Below are 22,315 nucleotides of genomic sequence, written 5' to 3'. Positions count from 1 at the left end.
GGACTAGATGATGTCCTGAGGTCCCTTCCAACCCAAATAATCTATGATTCTCCCACACCCTAACTCCCTTCCAGACCCCACACCCCCAGCCCTAACTCCCTCCCAGACCCCACACCCCCAGCCCTGAGTCCCAAGAGGAGACTAGAGAAAAAAAGAATGAAGAACCAGGGGGCGGGGAGATAAAAGAGAATGCTCCGGGGGGGGACAATGAAGCTGAGCACAGGGCCCCACTAACGCTAAATCCGCCACTGGCCTCTGCTGAGACCTGTTGGTACCGGCAGTAACACTGGTGCACTGAGACCAGCACCACCTTTCCCAGAGCCACTGCGTGAGCAGCCAGCAAATGGCATCAGCTGGGCGGGAGGCAGCGCCTCGGTGCAGCAGGCCCCTCAGGGACAACACAAGCCTCAAGCCGCTTCCCTGCGTTTCCATGGCAACAGGCGACCGCTCGAGAACTCGTGCCTGAGTTTAAAGGTTCTCGCGAGAAGAGGAGCTCTCCCACCCGCTCTGCCTCCTGTGCCTGGGGTTACCATGGAGACGAGGAGACTCTTGGCCTAGCCGGGAAGCTGCGCTGGGAGCTGGGCGGCTATTCAGGTAGTAGCGTGCTGGAGAGATGAACCGGCCCCGTCCTGCTGTGGGAGGGGGTGCTGGGGAGAGTGACCCCCTGTCTCTGCTGGGGGGATGGTAGAGTGCGCCCCGCTCTGGTCCTGCCTGGAGGTTGGTAGAATTCCCTCCCCGTCACCATCTCAGAGCATCAGAACCTGGCTGCGTCTCCTGTCTCTAACCCACAAGCCCAATTCACTACAGCGCTAGCGGCCTCCTCCCATTTCTCAGCAAAGGTGCAAGAGCCGAGGGGGGAGGTGTCTTTCTAGGAGCTGTGGGGGGAAACTGCACCATGGGAAGAGCGTTCTCATGTGGGTTTATATCACTCGGTCTCCATGATGTTCACACCCTGTCCTGTGTGACACATGCAGTCCTCTGAAGTCTCCTAACAGATCTAAAAGGAAGGCACACCTGATGCAACCAACTCCCCAAGTGCGATGTGTTCTGATCGCTTACTTACGAAATGTGACAATGTTGTAACCCGCAATAGCTGCTGGGCCATCAGCGCAATCAGCGAGGCTCTGCTGCCTAGAATCTAGGTTATGGAAGAAATGCTGGAAATTCACAGCTGTGATCTTCATTAATAGTTTTCAGGATGGTCATCGTCATTGTTTTTTGATGCATCTGAAGAAGTGGGTTTTTTACCCATGAAAGCTTATGCCCAAATAAATCTCTTAGGCTTTAAGGTGCCACCGGACTCCTTGTTGTTTTTTGAGTTTCTGTAGGTAGAAACTTTTCATAACATTTCTCTTAAAGCCCTGATCTTGCAGAAAGCAACAGAGGGTCCTGTGGCACCTTTGAGACTAACAGAAGTACTGGGAGCATAAGCTTTCGTGGGTAAGAACCTCACTTCTTCAGATGTCTTGCATCTGAAGAAGTGAGGTTCTTACCCAAGAAAGCTTATGCTCCCAGTACTTCTGTTAGTCTCAAAGGTGCCACAGGACCCTCTGTTGCTTTTTACAGATTCAGACTAACACGGCTACCCCTCTGATACCTGATCTTGCAGGTGACTCTGCCTGGCAGATCCTTGTGCCTGTGTGGATCCCAATGATTTTTGGCAATTCCCCCCAGACGGGGATTTGATTGCTGAAAAGCCGGACATGTCCGGGAAAAACCGGACGTATGGTAACCCTAGTTAAACCCTGAGCATGTGGGCAAGACTCACCAGCCAGAGGCCCAGGAAAGAATTCTCTGTAGTAACTCAGATCCCACCCCATCTAACATCCCATCACAGTCCATTGGGCTTATTTACCAATTTGCTTGCCTGCTGGAATAGCCCTTGTGGGGTGTTGCAGAATAGCTAGGTGATAGGCAAGTCTCATCCCCACCCAGGGCAGTCCTGTCAAATGCACAAAGTAAAGAAACCACCAGTATTTTCCCATCTTTAAGTTATAGTAATTGTGGTGTATATTTATAATGATATAGAGGTGCACATTTTTCAGATCGATGTCTAATTCTAAAGTTGATGGTGTTCTTTTAAAGATTTAATTCTCATGCCTCCTTCTCTCTGTGCCCCCTCCCCCAAGTAGGTGCAAGGAAATTGTTCTGCAGACAAGCCAACAACGGAGCACTTTGCAACATGGTGCTGGTGGGAGCAGTACGTGTTGTCCCCAGTGGGAAAGTCTACAGGCAGATCTTCGACGATGAGGTACAGAAACATCAGAGTCTAAGCCAAATTTACTGTTTTGTTCTTGCTGTTGTGAATTCAGTAGAGTTAGACCAGAGATGAATTTGGACCTTTTGGATTTTTGGTTTGTTTTAGCAGAAAATAATTTTAATGTCATCAACAAACCTTTTAAGGTCCTGCTCTGTGTCTTTTGAACCTCAGAATGCATTTGCCAAAGCCAAAATGTGCTATGTTAATGACATGGCAATGATGGATAAATTCAGAGGCTTAGTTTGCCAGACTCAGAAGGATTTGGCTAGTGTATACAGCTGGTCTAATTTTTAAAAGGAAAATCAGCATGGCTTAGTGGTTGGAGCATGGGACTTGAAGTCAGGGTTGCCTAATTTCTGTTCCTGACTCTGCCACTGACTTGCTGTGTGACCTTAAGCAAGTCACATAACCTTTCTGTGCCTCGGTTTCCCCATCTGTTAAAAGGGGGATGTTCTTGCTCATTTTGTAAAGAACCTTGGATGAAAGATGTTATATAAGTGCAAAGAATTGTTTATTACTTTATCTCCTATTCAGCCACTTTTATTCAGTGCAGCTTCTTTGATCTTCTCTGCCTTCAGTGGATTACTGAGAATTTTAACACCTTGATTATGTTTTTATGAAGGTGAACTTAGTACGCTCTCTGGAGGAAGTGAGAAACAAGGCAGAGCAACATAAGTTTCCTATGAACAGTGGAAGGATTCCTGTGATTAGGGACTTGGAAATGTGTGCTGGGAAAGGACTGTTATCTCATCGCCAGCAGAAATGGGTTGAGGGAATGCCCAATGATGACTTCACTGAAAATCCAGTGTTGTACAGGTATAGATTGGAAGTATACATTTATAATTATATATGGTTATAGGTTGGGTTAAACCTCTTTGAAACTAGCGGGTATCACAGCCAACCTTCATTACTGATACACGTAAGAAACAGTTAAGCTCCTTTATGGAACCAGCTGAAACAATAGCAGCTTCCACCCAGAACAAAGGTACATGTCACCACCCAAAGCAAAGGCACATGTGGGTGGAGGGCTGTCACTAGGTATTGTTTGGTGGAAGTGTGTGTGTCTGTCTTTGTGAGAGGAGGAGAAAAAGAAACAGCAGAGAAGCCGGGAGAAAAATAGCAGAAAGCCAAGGATGCAGCCAGAGCAAGCACTGGGAATGTGGCCCTGAGAAAGGCCTAGCGAGAGAACTTTTGGTCTAAGTGCTAGCTGGAAAGGGGCTTTGAACTGTGAGCAAAGAAACTGTCACCTGCTGTGTTGAGGGAAACAGGACTTAGTACATTCTTTGTAAATAAACAGGATTGCATCAAAGAAAGACCTGACTCCAACATCAATTTCTCCTCCTAACCAAAACAACCCACTAGACCCCCACATTTTGGCCCTAGCTACTCAGGTCAAAAAGGAGCAGTGAGGTTTGAGCATGGGACTGAAAGCTAGGAACTCCCTGAATTTTAATCGTGGTTCTGGCAATAACTCCCTCTGTAGCATTGGGCAAATTACTCAACTTCCATGTAACTCAGTTTTCCTAGCTGTAAAGAGGGGTAATACTGGCCTACTGCACATGGATTTGTGAGGATTAATTACTCAATGTTTGTAGAGGGCTGCATATTATGGTTTTCATTTTTAAATGGTATTGTACTACTTTTTTGTTTAAAATTGTCTAGAACTATGCACAATTTTCATTGGTCTTACTTTAAATTGCATTTATTTTTAGAAAAGTGACTATGTAAAAAGGGTTCCTTGCTAAATAGATTAATGTTTTGTATGTCTTTAAATCTGATGCACCTATTAACTATGAACAAAATTCTACTTCTGTTAGACCATTGGTGTAAATCAGCTTCGGAAGAATTAAAATATTCTGTTCTGCGTCATGCATCCTGAACAAAGTGTCTGCTAAGTTCTAATTGCAGAATCTCTATTAACAGTCAAGATGTAAGAGGGAGAGAGATCATAGTTGGATTTACAGGTCCTAGGTGGACTTTGCAATGAGCAAAATAATCTTTGAACTTGTAAAGTAAGAATATCGCATCTGGAAAATCACTGAAAGAGAACAAATATGCTGTTCAGTGTGTGACCATAGCCATGACCAGAAGTGGAAGTAAAATTAAAATCCAAGTTGTACAAAAGTGATACCTGTATTAACAAAACTGACACATTTTAACCCCCCATGAAAGGTTTCTGTCTCCAATGCATTTGTAAAACACGTGAGAGATGTTCCTGCTGGCAAATACCTGTTATCTGTGAGGGAAGTCAGATCTGTCCTAATTGAGAATTGGTCATCGCTCTCATAGCAGAACATAAGAAGATGATAGTTTTAGAAGTGATGCAAACAGTCTATCCAACTAGTGTTTTCTTTTTATCGAACAACCAAATAGAGAAATACATTGTGCCCCACTGAATGGAAGAGTCAGAGGGCAGAAAAATGTTCTAGTTTCAAGTACTTTTGCCTAAAGCTTGCCTTACTTTTTGCAGATTGCCTCTATAGTTAGTATGTATTTAAATCTGGGATTTGTTAATGTTATGTCATCGTATTTTGGGTTGTTTTCACCAAATGAGCTATGATAATTAATTAATTTGGCCCACTTCATCTGGGAAAATAACATTCATTCTGTGAAACACTAGCCCCTCCAAATTCACTAAAGTTGTGATGATGCTTATGGTCATTTAGATTTTTTGGAAATGAATCTAATTTACAAAATGTGAAGCAATGCCTTTTGGAGATCCCTACTTTTCCTTGTATGGCATAGGTCAAGGCTTTCATCTCTGTTTCTATTTCAGGGAAATTACATTTCGAAAAGCTCAAGAAAGTGAAGATGTGATTGCAGCCCGGGAAGTCAGAGGCCTCAGTGATTTCATTAGTAAATTTTACTAACTTAAACTTGTTATTTTTTATGATACTTTAGGAATTTCCCGGATGGAGGGGAGGGAATAATCACAGAAACATTTATTGTATTTTTGTACTTGTTTGATTATTCAGAATGTATAGACCTAGAGTCAAATTCAGCCCTAATATAAGCAAGCCCAAGTCCTTTGATGTCAGTGGAGTTTCACCTGTTTATCTGAGGAGTGAATTTAATAGCTTGTGTGCTTTTGTCTATTACAGAAACAAATATTAATAACAAACATTAAAAATCAGTATTTGGCTTTCAGAGAACCATTCTTTACAATATAATATGTATTAACCTTTACCCTTGCAGACTTTCTGTGATATGAAAAGCACTTTAGCACTGTTTTGTTAAAAAAATAGTGGGCAAATATTTATCATAGAGCTCCCATATCTCACCTAGTGTGTCACCTATTAAAATCCGTATCTTTCCATTGTATACCAAGGGCCCCTTCCTTTCTCCACTGCAAATATTCTCCAGATAATTATGTGATACTGCATTAATATTGGTTCAAGGTTCCCTCTGAGTTTTTCACTCAAAAACTTGTTCATGTGTGAAAATTAAAGACAACGTTTTCTAGAGGCTGGAGCAGGGGAATGGGCATCAATATTTCCTGGGTTCTGTTCTGTGTCTTTACTATTTGGCAAGTCACTTAACAGCTCTTTGGCATAATTTTCCCCATCTGTGAAAATGGAGATAATATTCGCCTACCTTACAGAGGGAATGTGAGACTTAATAAATGTCTTCAAAGTGTTTTGGCATCATAGGATAAAAAGTGCTGTATAATTGCAGAGTGCTATTATAATCTGTGCCCTTGTGTATTGTGTAAGGATCTTTCCTGTTGCCCAGAGATCTTAATGTTGATAATGCGTTGGTGGCTACATTAGACATTCTGCAGCAACACATCCAGTCTGCATCATCTTTATTTTCTTCCTCGGCAGTTCCTGAGAAGACAAACAGCAATATCATTGAACGCCTCTCAGAGCGCAGACGAGGCCGTCATAATGAAGCAGTGGCTGTGTTACAGCAGGAGTTAGCCTGCATTGGGAGGGTGAGACGCTAGGTAGTCTGGAGTGTTACATAAGTGTCAAGGCCTAGTACCCAATATCTGACTCCTATACCTGCCTGTTTTAGGAAATGGAACCATTCATTTTGGAGTCTGGAAAGTTGCTTTTGACAAAACTGTCAGAATCTGATAGAGCTATTGAACTTCTGTTCAAAAAGATTGAAAGTGACACTGATCTGGAAGCCTTTTCAATCACAGTAAGGGAGTGTATTTGATTTAATCTAATTCTCTAGCTCAAGCCCTTGTCTCTCTTTTTTTCTTTGCTTGCCATGTGTATATATAATGTCTATTTCTACCTCCTGCTGCAGTCATATTTTTCATTTTTAGTTTTTCAATGGGACTGACATTACATTTCTTCTTACAGAGTTTTGGGGAGTTATGGGATGCCATCTCCCAGGAGTCTTTGTATAGAAGGCAGTGGATTAAAGAGATGGATGAAACCTTAATAAAGCTTGAAGTGGCTCGAGCTGAGAAAGTGAGCTAAAGTTTGAATGGTTATTAATTAATTGCTGGATTAAGAATTTGTTCCTAACCCTGGGTAAGGAGCACGTAGCAACTTGCTCCCTATGGGTAGTATTCTGCTACAGGCCCTGACCAGTAGCAGATTACTGCCTTCCTTTGCGGGATTATCCTGTCATTCTCTACCCACCTGCACAGGTGGGGAGAGATGTGTAGCACATTCACAGCCTCTGATTCCTCCCTCCCCAGTCCCAGCACCTGCAGCAGAGACATGAAGAGGCCATGTAGGTGTATGTGAGGTGTCTGATTCTTCCTTCTGCCGCTGCTTGGTTGTTCTAGCGTAAAGCCATGATCAGACCCTAAAGTATTTGTTAGCATGCAAATAAAACACCACCACTAATAACTTCTATGTACTATCTGATTAGCCATTGTGACTACCAGTGTAACATTTCCAGCCTTTTAAGCAATAGAAACCTCTTTAAAAGGAAGGGTTGCTCATCTTTTATTTATTTGAATTTATAAAATGCTTCACTCTAGGCACATATGCAAACGGTTGCATACAAAAACACATGCTAGTATTACAGTGGGAACCAATGTCAACAACAGAATCTTCTCAACTCATCAGGAGTGCTATTTTTCTTTCACCCATGCTATATCTTTCTCAATTTATTCCTGAGGAACCTGGGAAAAGAAAGAAGCCTGGCTGTAATGAGTCAGTCACTGAATAATTCCATACATGATGGAAACAAGTAAACAAACAAAATCATTCTTGGCACTTAAGTACCTGTCTTCTGAAGTATGTTAGATCTCCTGTAACATTGATAATGAACAGTTTTACTTCAAGCTTCAACATTAGGTTATCACTTAACCTATTATTTGTTTTGCCAGTCTTTCATACGAACTGTATCAAAATATGAAATACAATACTGTTCATAATAAAAAGTCATTGCATGTATCAGGATCAGGCATATAGCGCCTTACCTATGAGCCATGAAACTGCTCTGTGCCTCGCTTTTCCCATCAGTAAAATGGAGATAATGATATTGCCCATCTTTTCAAAGCTTTTTTAAAAGATACTATTGTATCTTTTACAGATGAAAAGTATGGTATAAGTGTTTAGCGAGAAAACACTCATTGGTTAGGGCGCAAGCCAGGGATATGGAAGGCCTAGTTTCAGTTTCCTCCTTTTCGCTCTTGAGCAAGTCACTTATTCTCTCTGGGTCCTAGGTCTGTCTGTAAAGTGGAGATACTAGTATTTCCCCATCTCACAGAGGGGTTGTGAGGATAAATACATTAAAACTTATGAAGTGCTCAGATGCTATACTAATGGGACAAATAAGTGCCTTATTTTCTGATCCCTATTTAGGTAATCTCCTCACAACACCTCTGTGATGTACGGGGGAATAATATTCCTATTTTACAAGTGGGTAAATTGAGGATCAGAGAGTTGGATGAGTTGTCCAGAGCCACACAGGAGGTTGTGACAGTGCCAGAAATACAGCTCAGATTGTTTGACTTCCAGTCCTGTGCCTTAGCGACACATATACAACAGTAAGAGGCTTGTGTGCCCAGTGCTGTTGTTGTTTAAATGGGGCCTGAGATTTGGCTGTAAATGTCTAACAGGAAGTTGATTCAAATGTTTGACTTGGCTTGCAACCTGTCTGCAGTGATCTACAGCAGTGGCTCTCAACCTTTCCAGACTACTGTACCCCTTTCAGAAGTTTGATTTCTTATGTACCCCAAGTTTCACCTCAGTTAAAAACTGCTTGCTTACAAAATCAGACATAAAAATACAAAAGTGTCACAGCACGCTATTACTAAAAAATTGCTGACTTTCTCATTTTTACCATAGAATTATAAAATAAATCAATTTGAAATATAATATTGTACTTCTGTTTCAGTGTATAGTATATAGAGCAGTATAAACAAGTCATTGTCTGGATGAAATTTTAGTTTGTACTGACTTCGCTAGTGCTTTTTATGTAGCCTGTTGTAAAACTAGGCAAATGTCTAGATGAGTTGATGGTTCCCCCTTCCTCCCCCCCCCCAGATGACCTCTGTGTACCCATAGGGGTACACACACCCCTGGTTGAGAACCACTGATCTAAAGGGTGACGTATATTAAGAAGCAGTTGATTTTAGTAATTCTTACTAAAATGTTTGATACAGCCATGTTTTTATTAACGGTATCACATTTTAGAAGAAAAATACAATAGTTTGTTTTATTTTAAGTCATACATCCAGCTTTGAATCTGTGCTATGACTGTGTATTTCAGTCAACTGAATTTTTTTTTTTTAAAGAAACAAAACATCTATGTCTTATTTCAGATCACTTATCTTAAGAAATACTGACTTTTTGGGCTCTTTCTTTTTCTCTTTCCTTTGGTTTCCCAGATAAAAGATTTACTGAGGAAATATACCAAGATTCTGGAGGATATTTCTTATCTCTCACTCTCTGATGTGCACAGGTTCATACATACTGAAGCAATGGTAAATCTTTCATATTGATATATGCAGTCATTCATTTGTCTGAGAGGCTATAGAGAAAGTAGCAAGATGGAATATTCCCTGTGTACTGTAAGGAGTGATTAATTTTCTTCCTCTTTCAGTCTGGAAGTGTTAGTCACTTTTCTACCTCTCTTTCAAACTTATCATACCTCCTTAACAATGAAAAGATACAAGAGCTGAATCATCATTTCTCATAACTTTTTTCACCTGCAGTTTCCTCCATGCAGGTGCTGTCTTATCTCTGACATACATCAGTATTTTCCAGTACTCAACAAATCATTCCATTCTGAAATATATAGGTCCATTTTATATACCTTGTTACTGTCTATTAGGGAAAGAAAACATCCTTCACTTTTAACATATACTGTTCCCTCAAGCTAAGTGCTGACAGCGATATGATCAAAATCAGAGCATTTGCTTACTCTTGTAATTCAACTGGGCATATTGTGTGAAGGCTTTTCTTTCAACATATTTTTATATTTATAGCATTTACCTTACTGGATCATACAACTGGGCCATTATGTCTAGTATCTTGCCTCTAAGGCTGTGCCTAAGATGGAAGTTTTCAAGAAATCTCCCACTGTTGCAGCTCCACAGCCATGGGAGATTTCCTGACTGTAGACAAGGTCATCACTGTCTAATACCTTGTGCTTCAGAGGAAGTCTAAAACCCTCTCAAATTGCATATGGGTATTATTGTGCTATGTCTGAATCTGTGACTTCTTGATTTGTTCAGTGCTGTTCTTCAAACAAATCAGTCATCCCAATTTAGGAGGAGTGTTCTGTATTGTACAAAATACTCCTCATTTTCCCACTGGATTAAAAAACAATAGCTGTCAAATTTTTGTATGCTTTGTGCTGCCCTTTATTCCTCTTTGTATCTTCTAATACACAGATGATAAACCAAGCCCTCCTAGCCAATCAGAGGGCAATAGCCAAGTTGTTTGTTAATCTGATGGAGGCAGACCTGAAGAGGGAGCTGTCTCAATGGCTCAAGTGGCAAGAGAGGCTGAAGGACTGGAAAATCATACAGAAGGACTATGTGGTTCGCAGTTTCAGGTCCATACTTCTGCAACAGATTATATTTTTAGTAGGATTAAACTAAATGACAAGACCCCATTTGTGTTTGTTACAAAATAATCTTTGATTCTGTTCTCTTTGTAAAGCTAACAGTGTTCAAGGAATTATGTTGGCATTTATGCTCCTTTTTAGTGACTGGGGTTAAATCTATCTGGTTCAAAATAACTTTTAGATGTCAAGATACAGATTGTCCCAAACATATCTTTATTTAAATGGTTACTTGTGTCCTGCAGAGAATTTATGGCAAGGAAGGAGGTAAAGGAACCCACAGCTGTAAAAAGAGACTTGGAGAACATGATAAAGGACCAGATTTCACTTAGTAGAAAGAGAATGGAGCTTCTGCAAGTACTTTGGTATGACGCGAGAGACAGAAAAAATGTTTCTTGCTACAGTGAATAATGCACCTGATTTACCACTGTAAAATGGACCAACACAGTACTAAATGAGCCCCCAAACTTCTTTTTATCTTTCACCGGTGAGGTGATGCTCATGGTTTTCAGTGGGCAGATTGTGTTGAATGAAGGGGTCATTAAATGTTTCATTATTAGCAACATCAAGTAGCTGCAAGTAGTGATGTACAGAGATGATAAGAAGGAGGGAAGGGGGGACAATTGTACCAGGGACTGGAGCTCGGGCCCCCAAAATGTCTGTAACATCCATGTAGATAAAGTGAAATGGAAGGGGGGTGGGCACCTAGCGAATATGATCTATCAGACCCCAAATTTCTTTGAATAAGCCTGATGTAAAAACTCTAAAGAAGAGAAATCAGTGGCTCTGAAAGTACAGTATAAATAGTGGCAAGTCAGGATGAATGGGTAGGTGAAAATCCCATAACCCTAACTTGGCCTGACTGAAAAGTTTGAGTGCCTCTCTTGGGAATGGCGTGAGAATTTAGTATATAGTAAATAATCAGCAGAGGAGACAAAGGAAATCTCATACTGTATATCTGGGACACCTTCCATTCTAAACCAGAAAAGTTGCTATGTGTATAACCTATTAAAATATTGTAATTTTAAAGTAATGATTCCTTTTCATTTTAAAATTAATATAGCAACTAAACAGATAACAATTCACCCGTTTTCCAGAAGGCAGCTTTTTTGCAGAAATTGCAGGCATCTCTATGGTTTTGCCTTGCTGATTTGGCTGAAAATCTGTCTTCTAACAAACAAAATGTGGAAAAACAATAGTGCTATTATACTACTTCACAGTTTTAACCCATTGAGAACTGGAATGGATTATGTATGACATTGTGTCTCTTGTTTCCTATTTTGATAGTGATTTGTTGCCCCCGACACATTCAAAAGCTGAGATAAATGAATGGTACGAATCTCTTGTGGCTTTAAACAAGTATATAGGTAAGCAAGGAATTCACGGCAATGAATTGGGATTTAAGCAATCATTTTATTTCTAAGGCCATGATTGAACTGTACTGTGTGTCTGTACATACATATGCTATCCTGATCTTGGTCTCTCAGGTTTTTTTCTCTTTAGAATGAGAAAAAAAATGATCTAAAGTGTTTCCATCCTCTAATTTTTGCAGTATGCCTTGTCTTTCTATATGTGTGTCTTCTAGACTATAAACTTTCCAGGCAGGAACTGTTTTGATATTTGTAGCCTGTTTAGCAGCACAGACAGTGTTAGAATGTAATAAAAATAACAGTTCACCATTACTAAGCATAATGGCAAAAAAATTTGGGTAGAGGCAGCCTTGTGGTGTAGGCTGGTAATGCCCATACATGAGGGTCAAGCATGCCACTAGGGTAGAGTGAGGCTAGACACAACTGTTCAGTCATAGTCACATGTGCTACAATGTGAAATGGTGAAGTCTTCACACTGGACTCTTATTTCCTTTCCTTCTTTTTTAAAGACACCCATAATGTGCAACATATGATGATAATTCGCATCCAATATGAGAGAGTTTGCCAGGAATGTTTGGACAATGTACAGCTATGCAAGGTCAGTGTCATGAGAATGAAAGTTGCTGAATTTGGAGACCCAATGAAGGATTTTGGTAGCAGCAGATCATCCAGTATAATGTCTGGTTTGAGACCCACTATTTCAGCATGACAACCCAAATTACTCACAAAGTTCTCTTTCATCCTGTTAGTCAAAACGATGTTGTGTACTTTTCTTCACAATAACGTGGCATTTGTATTTGGAACATGTAGAATAGCAGCAACAAATACTAATTTAGTGGAGGGAAGATGTTATGCTTATAAGAATCACACGGAATCTTTTTAAAGGTGATAAGGCAATATGCCGCGTTTATTGAGAGTACAATTTAAGCATTAAAATCAGCATATGCTTCCATTCACATGCACGCGCACACACCAAAAGATTCTGTAGCTGGATCTTAGTCACCAATCCTTAGTGTTGCTCTGTCACTTCCAGTGGCCAGCTGAAACTGCACACGAGGGAGGGGAGCTGGGCCTCTGTTGAACACATTCGAAGCTCCGATGTTGATGCAGAAAGAACCCAAAGTCCCATGGCAATAAACCCTTCTTTTATAGTAATAAGTTCCCATACAAGTCTATGGACCGTGCTGTATTACACTGGAGCTGTCATTCACGAGGTATTCAAGGTTGCTTACCGGGAGGATCCGCAGCTGTTTCTTATCTTGTCCCTCTGGCTCAACTCCTTATCTTGTCCCTGGGATGTATGCCTTTGCTTTAGAGTCATCAATCTGCCATCTGGGTGATTCTGATAATAAAGTTGGTGCCTCTCCACGCCCTTCTTGACCATCCGGCCCACCTGTCTCTTCTCAGTTACTCAGTATACCATACGTTTTTCACTCACACACCAAATGTAAATAAGGCAATAATTACAGCCATAAAACTTCTGTCCTTCTAAGAACAATCATTAACACAATCAGCAAAGAATAAACTCAGAACAATTTCTTCTTACTAATTCAAAACTAGCAAAATGGGGTATAAAGCAAAATAAGCAAAATGGAATACAATTTACTCAAGACAGTTTCTCCCCATTAGGCTTTTGGCCTACAAAGAGAGTCCACTACTTAGGCTAGGAGATTGAGAGTCAGGACCCCAGCATGGCCACGGTTTGCTCTGTGGCCTTGGGGAAATTACTTAACCTCTGTACCTCAATTTCTCCATATTTAAAATGGGGATAATACTACTGACCTGCTGCATAAAGAGGTTTTGAGGCTTAAATCCACATTTGTAAAGGGATTTGAGAGCTTTGGATTACGGACTATGTGTAAATACAAAGCATCGATTATTTACAGTTTTCTAGTATTTACAGTTCAATCACAGGACTCAAATATCACAGGCATTCATTTTCTGAAACTATTACTGATTGTTATCAACAGTATGTCATCAAAGACTTAGTGCTCTTCCTGTGGGAGGGGTATATACCCTCACCTTGCACACCCACTGTCTATTCCCAGCTTAATTTTTCCTCCACTTAGAGTTTCTTCAGGAAAAGATACTGAAGTTGGATATTTATTTCTAAAACTACCAGTTCAAAAGAAAAGAATGCATGTTACATGGTTCAACAGAGTTTGTTTAACCTCAACATGTTTACTGGGATGCCAGATACATTAGAGAGACAAGGTAGGTGAGGTAGTATCTTTTATTGGACCACCTTGTGTTGGTAAGAGAGAAGTGTTTGAGCTTACATAGAGCTTCTGGTTCAGACTTGGAGAAGAGTCTGTGTAGCTCAAAAGCTTGTCTCTCTCACCAGCAGAAGTTGGTCCAGTACAAGATATTACATCATCTACTTTGTCTTTCTAATATCCTGAGACCAGCACGGCTACAACAACACTGCATACCAGGTACATGTCAATAACATAATATTCCTTTCCTTTAGAATAAACTGTTGAGTTTAAAAGTTTGCACAGAGAAAGAGGCTGAAACAGTTGTGAATCCTGACTTCTTCAAGATGGTTGGAAGGCTGCAGAGTCAGTTTGAACAGGAGCTGGAACAGATGGATGTACGTTTTCTAAGGCCATTCTTTTTATTACATCCTTAGAATAGTCAAATCTAATATCTATCCTGCAGTCTGTGATGGTTTAAAATTTCACATTTCGTTTCATTATTCTATTGATGCCCTGTTAGAGAGTGTGCAATGATATAATTGACCTCTTATCCTGTAGAGACGCTTGAGGCGATTCAATGATAGTTCATAACTTTTGGTTTTATTTTTACAATGACTATATATGAAAACAACTGGCCTGTTGTGCTCCAGGTTCCAGATGGCTAAATGATTCAGGGCTCATGCAGAGCTCCACTTTGTGGTTGCTGCTCTTGTGAGGGATGGATGGACTTCTAGCTGAAGTACTAGCTGGGAATTGGACAATCTAGTTTTTATTCCCGACTCTGTCACTGACTTGTTGCGTGACCTTTTGAGATCATAAGATGGAACATAATGTAAAGTGCAAAATATTATTATTTTGTTGGCCTCTTCTATTTGTTTACACTAGCTATTGTTTTTAACCTGTGCTAATTCTGTGCTAATGTATATGGGAAAAGAGGTGAGTTTCCTTGTACTATCCACCAACGATAGATGACGTGAATATTTTTTTGTTTGGTAAATGATCTGAGCTTTAGCCATATGTATATGTTTTATTTTGATGTATTTACACATGAATATTAGATGTTAGAAAGCTATTTTTCCATCCATTGTTTTGGAATAATAAAGTATTATAGTACATATACTGATATCAGTTATAAATATCATAATCTGAAAAGTGATGTACAAGGCTCATCCACTTTGGCACTTTGTTTTAGATTTTATCAGTGGCGAGAAAAATGTTCACTGAATTTACAGGACTAGAAAGGAAAAAAGAGTAGTTCAAATTCAGAGGCTGTGCAGTTGTTCTTTCACACTCTGGGGTTCTAAATACCTTTCCAGGTTCTCATGCCTTGCTCTTTGTCATGGTATCTAAGGGCTTCCAATTTCTGAAAAGTAGGTATTGGACTACTACCTACCCACCCCCGTCCAAACAGCATTGTGGTGCTATCTTCTAATTGTCTGATATGTCATTGAAAGTGGTGCTAGGGTGACCAGATGTCCCGATTTTATAGGGACAGTCCTGATTTTTGGGTCTTTTTCTTATATAGGCTCCTATTACCCCCCACCCCCTGTCCCGATTTTTCACACTTGCTGTCTGGTCACCCTAAGTGGTGCTGCTAGAAATTATATTGTTGATGGAATGGAATTCCCACTAGCACAGTTGCAAGAACAGAATGGATGGTAGTGACATGAAAAAAGATGGTGTTCTCTGATTCTTGATATACCTTCTGCTTTATCAGGTAACTGTAGGATTCCTCTAGGCAGTCGTGGCAAGTCAGCTATCCCCCTACTACTCATGCATCTCTACTCTCAGATAATAGTCTAATAATAATTTAATGATAATTTGTTCTATCTGTTTGATTGCTTTAGAGAGACTTTGAGGATCTGGCTAAACATATTGAACAGGATTGCAAAGACTTGTACAAATATTTCCAGCAAGCTATTGTCCTCTGGGATGAACATCAGCTAAAACTGTCCCAGCAAGAAAATGAACTTCAGGTGAAACTGAATGAGTGCCGGCGGAAGCATGAAAACCTAAATCAGGTACAATCAAAAGTCTAAAACGTTGGTGTGGTATAAAGAAAGCACTTCCTAACAAAAAGATGCTTTTGGTATTCAAAGAATCCTTTATAGCAAGTACAACTTAAAGTGGGAGTGTTTCTAATGGTTTCTGTGTTTAGAAGGTGGCTGCATACTGCTAAGTGTATTAGTCTAATATCTGATACATCCTCTGAGGGGGACTATATCTTATTCTTGGCAGGGGAATGATCTCATTTATCTAAATTGGTATTTTCCAGCTCTAGCAACTATAACCTTATCATTACTCATATACAGTTGCATGCATATTCACAAGTAAAATGTTATGCAGTTACAGAACCATGCATGTATATTGAGTTATCACATCCTATTTGTGCTCTGTGGCTTGATAAAAGGATATTTTGAAGGCATTGTTCAGAATCTTTAAATGATTTTCATACCTGCCAACTTTTGGAAAGAAAGCAGCATGGCCTCCCCTCTCTGTGTAAGATCAATTTGCCCCTTCTGGAATGTCTTGTGCAGTCTCCCAGATCTCCCTGTGCCTTTGGCAGGGGAAGCAGTAAGTGCCAATGATGACTGAATTATTGGATATAGAAGCCTAGTCTGGATGTCTGTTGTTCATCAATCACAATCTCACTTGATAGAGCCCCAAAGAAGTGGATGAGGTAGTGCTGCTTGATGAATTTACCTGGCCAGACATCCCAGATGGGAACTGAGACAAAGGTGTTCTCACATGTTATCTAGTCTTCATTGTTCTTTTGCCTGGGCAAATTCTACCCATTAGAATCTTCAGTAACTACTTTGGTCCTGAAATGCCGGGCCACCACGACTAGTCCAGGTATCAGTGAGACTCTGGAGGTAGCTGAGGCATCCATTTTCTCCAGAAGCAGAGGTGAGTCTTTGGCTCTTCCTGTGGTTCACTGGAGTGCCTCACTGCCGTGAGTAGTTTTGATCAGCTGGGATTCACATCACCTGCCTTGGCCAGTGACAAATGTTGTGTTTGCAAAAGAGCAGTAGCCTTGGAGTAAATGCATGGAACTCCCACAAGGCATGTGCTAGCTATTTACAGTAAGTTCTTGAAAGCTTGAAAGTGAAATTCTCTTACCTTATATATATGCTTTCCCTCCATTATTCTTTCTTACACACATGGGCAAATACACACAGTGCTGTGATCACTGATTCTTTTTTAAAGTATCAGAGGGGTAGCCGTGTTAGTCTGAATCTGTAAAAAGCAACAGAGGGTCCTGTGGCACCTTTGAGACTAACAGAAGTACTGGGAGCATAAGCGTTCGTGGGTCAGAACGTGAGGGTTCTGACCCACGAACGCTTATGCTCCCAGTACTTCTGTTAGTCTCAAAGGTGCCACAGGACCCTCTGTTTCTTTTTTAAAGGGCATTGATGCCTCTGATTTGGGGGGAAAACCTACTGGTTGTAAATAGACATAAGGAATTAGAGACAAGATAGATCAAATTTTGATCCTGTTAACCTTAATAATGCCCCTTTTAAGTACTGTCTAATGTATAATTAAAATACAGACATGTACATGAAACTAATTTCTTGAATCCTAAATAGATATGAAACATTTGGGTTTCTTACAGCTTTATGCTTATTGTTTGTTTTTCATATGGGCCTAGATAAGGGAAGCTAATCTGGATATAATTTTGGACAAACTGAGGACACAAAGCTCTGAGGGAAAGCTGAAGAATCTTTTAGGAAAGGCCTTTGCTTCTCTGGATGTCATTAGAGCCGGGTATGTATTCTGGATGGTAGAAAATATGACACACTTTCTGAGTGAAGGATGTCCAATGCTTGATAAGACCATTCCAATCACATTTGTGTTGCATTTTGAATGCATTTGTAGAAAAGCCAAAATTGCACTAGCTACTTCACCTTCAGGAAGACTACTGTCAAATAATGTACTCTCCTGTCTTATTGCATTTGCTCAGAGTGGGCAAAAAACTGTTGGCGCAAAACTCCATTTTTTTAAAGAGTTGGGGGAAAACAAACAAATAAATAAATATGTGATTTTTAAAAAATTTCTTTCATTTGAATTTCTTGGGTTGACATTAGTGTTCTGTATTGTGCTAAGGATATGCTAGCATAATAAATGAATGATTTAATCACAAGAACGTTGCAGTAACCCTGGAAATTAAAGATCTTGGATAATGGGACTACATAGATCAGGAAATTGATTTATGCCAACAACTTCACTTCTAGATCACATATTAGATGCAGATGTATATTATGTTCACATATAATTTTTATTACATTATGTAATGAATTCTCTTAAATAGCAACCTGGTATTTGACAGGTATGAGGCCTTTCACCAAGACATAGTGAAGATAGTAGCATCCTACCCAGAAGCTATACTGAAGGAATTGATTTCTTATAGTTCATCCATTGGCCAGTATTTTAGCGTGAAGGAAGTCTATAAACAGGTATAAAGAAAACAAACGTCTTATGATTTGAAATCTGGCTGATGCATTGTTGTTTCATTGTTGGGGATCTTGCATTCAAATCCAAATCAATCAAATATTATATCAAATGAAAGAGAGTTTTGGCCACCATAGGACTGAGGTTCATTGGCAGAGCTGAGTGAGGGAGACTTTTTGCATCATCTGCCCACACTATGCCTACCTCTGTCCTAGTCTCAAATCTGTCATTTTCATGTCTACGTTTCAATAACTTCACCTACATTTTAAAACAGAAAAATTAGAATTAAAAAATCATCCAAATCTGTATTACATTTTTAAAATGAGTTCCTTTTAATGGTACATTATGACTTTGAACTTTCAAATGCTGATGGAGTACATTAATTTTGGAAAGTGAAGTGAACTTGATGTTATTCTAAACAAATAATTTGTACCTTTTTGTTTCTTTTTCTTCTCAACCTTACCCGGGGAGGTGGGCTCTGCATTTGAAGAGCAAGGTAATGTCTCAAGAGTACAAGTCTTATTTTTTCAATCTGTGCTTCTTTGGAATATGACTGATGACATTTCTGTCTTATTTTAATTGGAGACTCAGAAGTTGAAAATATGGCAGAGATGACAGGGGATAGCCTTCTACAAGAAACTGAAGAAACCGAGCATCAGGCTGAGAGCTTTCCACAAGGAAGTACAGAATCAGAGCAGCAGGTTGAGAGCCTCACAAACAAAACTGAAGAAACAAATACAGTTGAGAATGAGGAGAGCATTGTACAAGAAACTGAGGAAGCAGAGAAACCAGGGGATGGGGAGAGCACAGCTCAGGAAAGTGAAGAAACTGAACACTTAGAGGACAGTGCAGAAAGTGAAGCAAATAGGTTTGAGGATGGAGACAGTCCTGCACAAGAGTATGAAGAAATGGATTATTTGAAAGATATTCTTCCGGAGTCTGAGGTAGGTCTAATTTCTTCATGAAGGTAAATCAGCTTCAGCACAAATGCAAATCTTTTTGATGGTTATATAGCCAAAACACATATGGGTCTTTACTGAATTAGTTTAGTGATGTTCTGTAATATATACCATTACGTATTTAGAGCAGCTGTAGATTCTGTATGTGTGATGGTGAAGCCCATACATCAGTGCATGACCATTCCCTCATGCACTTTTCCTGTCCTTTTTCCAAGAAACAGCCGAAAAGAGACTTTTCCGACATGGGTCTGTTTCCTTCCTTCATTTAGTATTGTCAGCCCAAGATGATGGTATAACACTATCTCTATATCTCAGTATTTTCTTTTCAGGTCTGTACTTAGTGGAGAACCTAAATGGTCATTGCCTCAATGTAACACAGCCTTTTATGTGAGTGGGGTGCCTCGGAATAGTTGGTGGCAAGACATTAAAAGAAAGTTAACTAATTAGTGTAGTACTAGTTCCTCATCCTATGTCTGACCTTGCCATGTGTGTGTTCTGCACATTTCAGCAGCAAAATCCTGAACTGGAATTCTTCTGATCCCTTGGCATTAATGATCCTATTAGGTCAACCCAACTGGGAACCAGTAAGCATTTTGCAATGGTTGTCTCCGCTGATAATCACTCTTTACTTTGTGTATTTTACAGCTGACAGAAAGAAACACTAGTTCCTAATTGTAATATTGCTTTGGGAACATAGGGATAGCTGAGGAAACTCCCTCTAAGAAGTTACAAAAGAGCATTTCAACAAAAAACTACAAAGGCAATTACAAAATCTATAGTGAAACTAGACAGCATTTCAGCCCATATAGCCGAGCATTTGCAGCTCATATTTCAAAGGGATTGAAATAATAATAATAAAACTCAGCAAAGAGGATATATCTCTATCCAGAGCATCTTAATAAGGTTCTTTAAAAAAAAATCCAAACCATGCCAACTTTTTGCTGGCTATGCTGTAAAGTTTTATTTGTATTATTCCTGGACACACTGACAGAGGTACTGGTGACCCGAGGCTAGTGACCACCCTGAAGTACTAGGATATTCTTCACTTCTCTATAGATTGAAGAAAATGGAATGATCACCTTCTACTTTTTGCCTTGCACAAACACTGCTAGGCTAACAGCAAAATATCAGCATGCTGAAATGCACAAACTTGGTTGCTCGTTATATCTTTGTTTTCCAAACTAGGAATCAGAACATGGCTCATGGTTCTTGAAATCCATAGGTTCGCAACATTAACCTGTGTATGGCCCATGTTAGTAGGTCTTTAAAAACTTGTCAGTAGCAAAGATAACAAATTATGACTTCCCGTTACCTTCCTAGGTTCCGTTCCATGATTATGGTGAGGCTGAAAGATGTGAAGTAATAGCAGAGTTCTTCACCACCTCTAGTGGGAACACTTACTCAGTCCTTGGACGTGAGGAGACAGGCAAGACCAAGACCTCCGAGATCTATTATGCTGAATTTGCAGAAAAAACACTTCCTGTGTACCTGGAGAATGTACTTGTACCAGACAGCTTTTTTACAGAGCTTAAGAAACGGTTAGTAGAGTGTAGTTTGTCCTTTTTTCTTTCCCCTACGTAATTGACAAACCTTAGAAGGTTTGGAGGTAAAGTTTGAATGAGCATCCAAAAGTTATCTGTATGCTACCCCCTTTTATGACCTTTCGAAAAGAATAATAAGAAACATTTTATATTGCATTCCATCAAACGTTTAAGTCTCACTGCACATCTGTGAGGAAGATGTTATCCTTATTTTAAAGACTGAGGCACAGAAAGGTTACTGCCTTGTCCAGTCACACAACAAAGCATTGGCAGAGCCATGAACTCAAAGCATCTAGCTTCCAGTTCCTTGCTCAAAGCTCTGAATCCCCTCCCTCCAAGTCCCTTTTCTTACCCTTCATTTTGATGGAGCACCAACTCTTCTGCATTTTAGCAATTGCATTTCTATTAAAAGCAGTGGATTAACTATATCAGAGAAATCCATGGCAGGATGATTGAACTGAGATGCTGTAAAGAGAATAACAAGTTGGGCAGGCTAACATTCTTTATGTTGGATCGAAACAGTAGTGTCACTGTTGTGCGATTGGTGAGAAACCTTATCTCAGTGGAGTCAGACTCCTCAGAGCTTGTTTTTTTTTTTTTACTGAGATCTTTGAAGAGTTTTTCTGCAAAATAAAATCCTTTGTCTCTCACACACATGCATGCGCTCTCTCTCCCAAAGCAATGTGTTTGCTTTTCAATCATAGGATCCGCCTCTGCTTTTTTGAGCACCTCGAGAAGTGGTTTGCCCAATCCTTGTCCAACTCCTGGATCATTGTAACTGCCAAGAAAGAGGAGCTGAATTCGGAGCTGCAACTGCATCTTCACATGCATCAGCCAAGGCGCGAGCGCATAGAAAAGGATATCCATAATGTCAGGGCTGGTACGTATATTCACTTTGGGCAGCACGTCTCTTTTTTAGAGCTCTCCAGGTGTGAGTCATAACCTGGCACAGCAGTGGCTAGTGTTAATTGATTCAATATTGGGGAATAATGTGGGTTCAAGGGGCCTTTTCTAGCTCCTACCCTAAACTTGCTAGTTTCTTACATATTGGGAAGGGGGGGGTTAACTTTCCTTTTTCGTAGCTCACATTTGTTTCCTCCTGGTTCACACTAAGAAGAGATTCATCAATGGCCCTCTGAGCTGATTGTTAACGATGCAGAGCATTCACAGGTCGCATTGAAGTCAATAGGAGCAATGGATGCTCAGTACCTTTGAAATTCAGCTAATAAGGTTTTGTCATGGCAGACAAAAGAAAAAGGGGGGATTTTAGAATAATTTTAGAGAAAGAAGTGACAAAGCTTAACAAGAGCCTGGATATAGGAGAAGGATTGAGGTGTTGAAGATATCACTGAGGTTTAGAGCTGGCTGGAAATTGAAATTTCTATCCTGTGGAAAATTTTAAAGCATAGGAATTTGGGACGAAAAATAAAACCTCTACATTTTTCACAGGACAGACATTCCAAAAAAATTCATTTTAGGTCAGCTTGCTGTCTGGCTGCCTGGAAGGCTCTTGTCAATGTCTCTTTCCCTCCTATATCCAGCACTCTACCTCTCT

General features: G+C 40.0%; 1 protein-coding gene across 5 annotated transcripts in view; it reads left to right on the top strand.

Moving 5' to 3' along the window:
* The first annotated feature begins 466 nt into the window (after window positions 1–466).
* The window catches only part of CCDC180 (coiled-coil domain containing 180), a 43,248-nt gene continuing 21,399 nt past the window's right edge, over window positions 467–22,315 (top strand). The window contains exons 1-20 of one of the 5 annotated variants that reach the window (XM_065571924.1): window positions 467–594; window positions 2,130–2,251; window positions 2,883–3,076; window positions 5,037–5,116; window positions 6,085–6,194; window positions 6,278–6,406; window positions 6,574–6,684; window positions 9,063–9,158; window positions 10,071–10,234; window positions 10,489–10,608; window positions 11,531–11,610; window positions 12,123–12,211; window positions 14,084–14,206; window positions 15,659–15,832; window positions 17,461–17,576; window positions 18,121–18,265; window positions 18,732–18,756; window positions 18,846–19,204; window positions 20,540–20,757; window positions 21,465–21,640. In XM_065571924.1, the coding sequence (XP_065427996.1) occupies window positions 2,183–2,251; window positions 2,883–3,076; window positions 5,037–5,116; window positions 6,085–6,194; window positions 6,278–6,406; window positions 6,574–6,684; window positions 9,063–9,158; window positions 10,071–10,234; window positions 10,489–10,608; window positions 11,531–11,610; window positions 12,123–12,211; window positions 14,084–14,206; window positions 15,659–15,832; window positions 17,461–17,576; window positions 18,121–18,265; window positions 18,732–18,756; window positions 18,846–19,204; window positions 20,540–20,757; window positions 21,465–21,640 (2,578 nt within the window). In that variant the 5' untranslated portion in view covers window positions 467–594; window positions 2,130–2,182. The remainder of the gene's footprint in view (window positions 595–2,129; window positions 2,252–2,882; window positions 3,077–5,036; window positions 5,117–6,084; window positions 6,195–6,277; window positions 6,407–6,573; window positions 6,685–9,062; window positions 9,159–10,070; window positions 10,235–10,488; window positions 10,609–11,530; window positions 11,611–12,122; window positions 12,212–14,083; window positions 14,207–15,658; window positions 15,833–17,460; window positions 17,577–18,120; window positions 18,266–18,731; window positions 18,757–18,845; window positions 19,205–20,539; window positions 20,758–21,464; window positions 21,641–22,315) is intronic. The other 4 variants (XM_065571919.1, XM_065571920.1, XM_065571921.1 and 1 more) reach the window with 4 other exon arrangements.

Source organism: Chrysemys picta, chromosome 18 (assembly GCF_011386835.1).
Source record: "Chrysemys picta bellii isolate R12L10 chromosome 18, ASM1138683v2, whole genome shotgun sequence".
Lineage (NCBI taxonomy): Eukaryota > Metazoa > Chordata > Testudines > Emydidae > Chrysemys > Chrysemys picta.
Note: the sequence above shows the minus strand (reverse complement) of the source record. Positions and strands in the feature narration are given on the sequence as shown.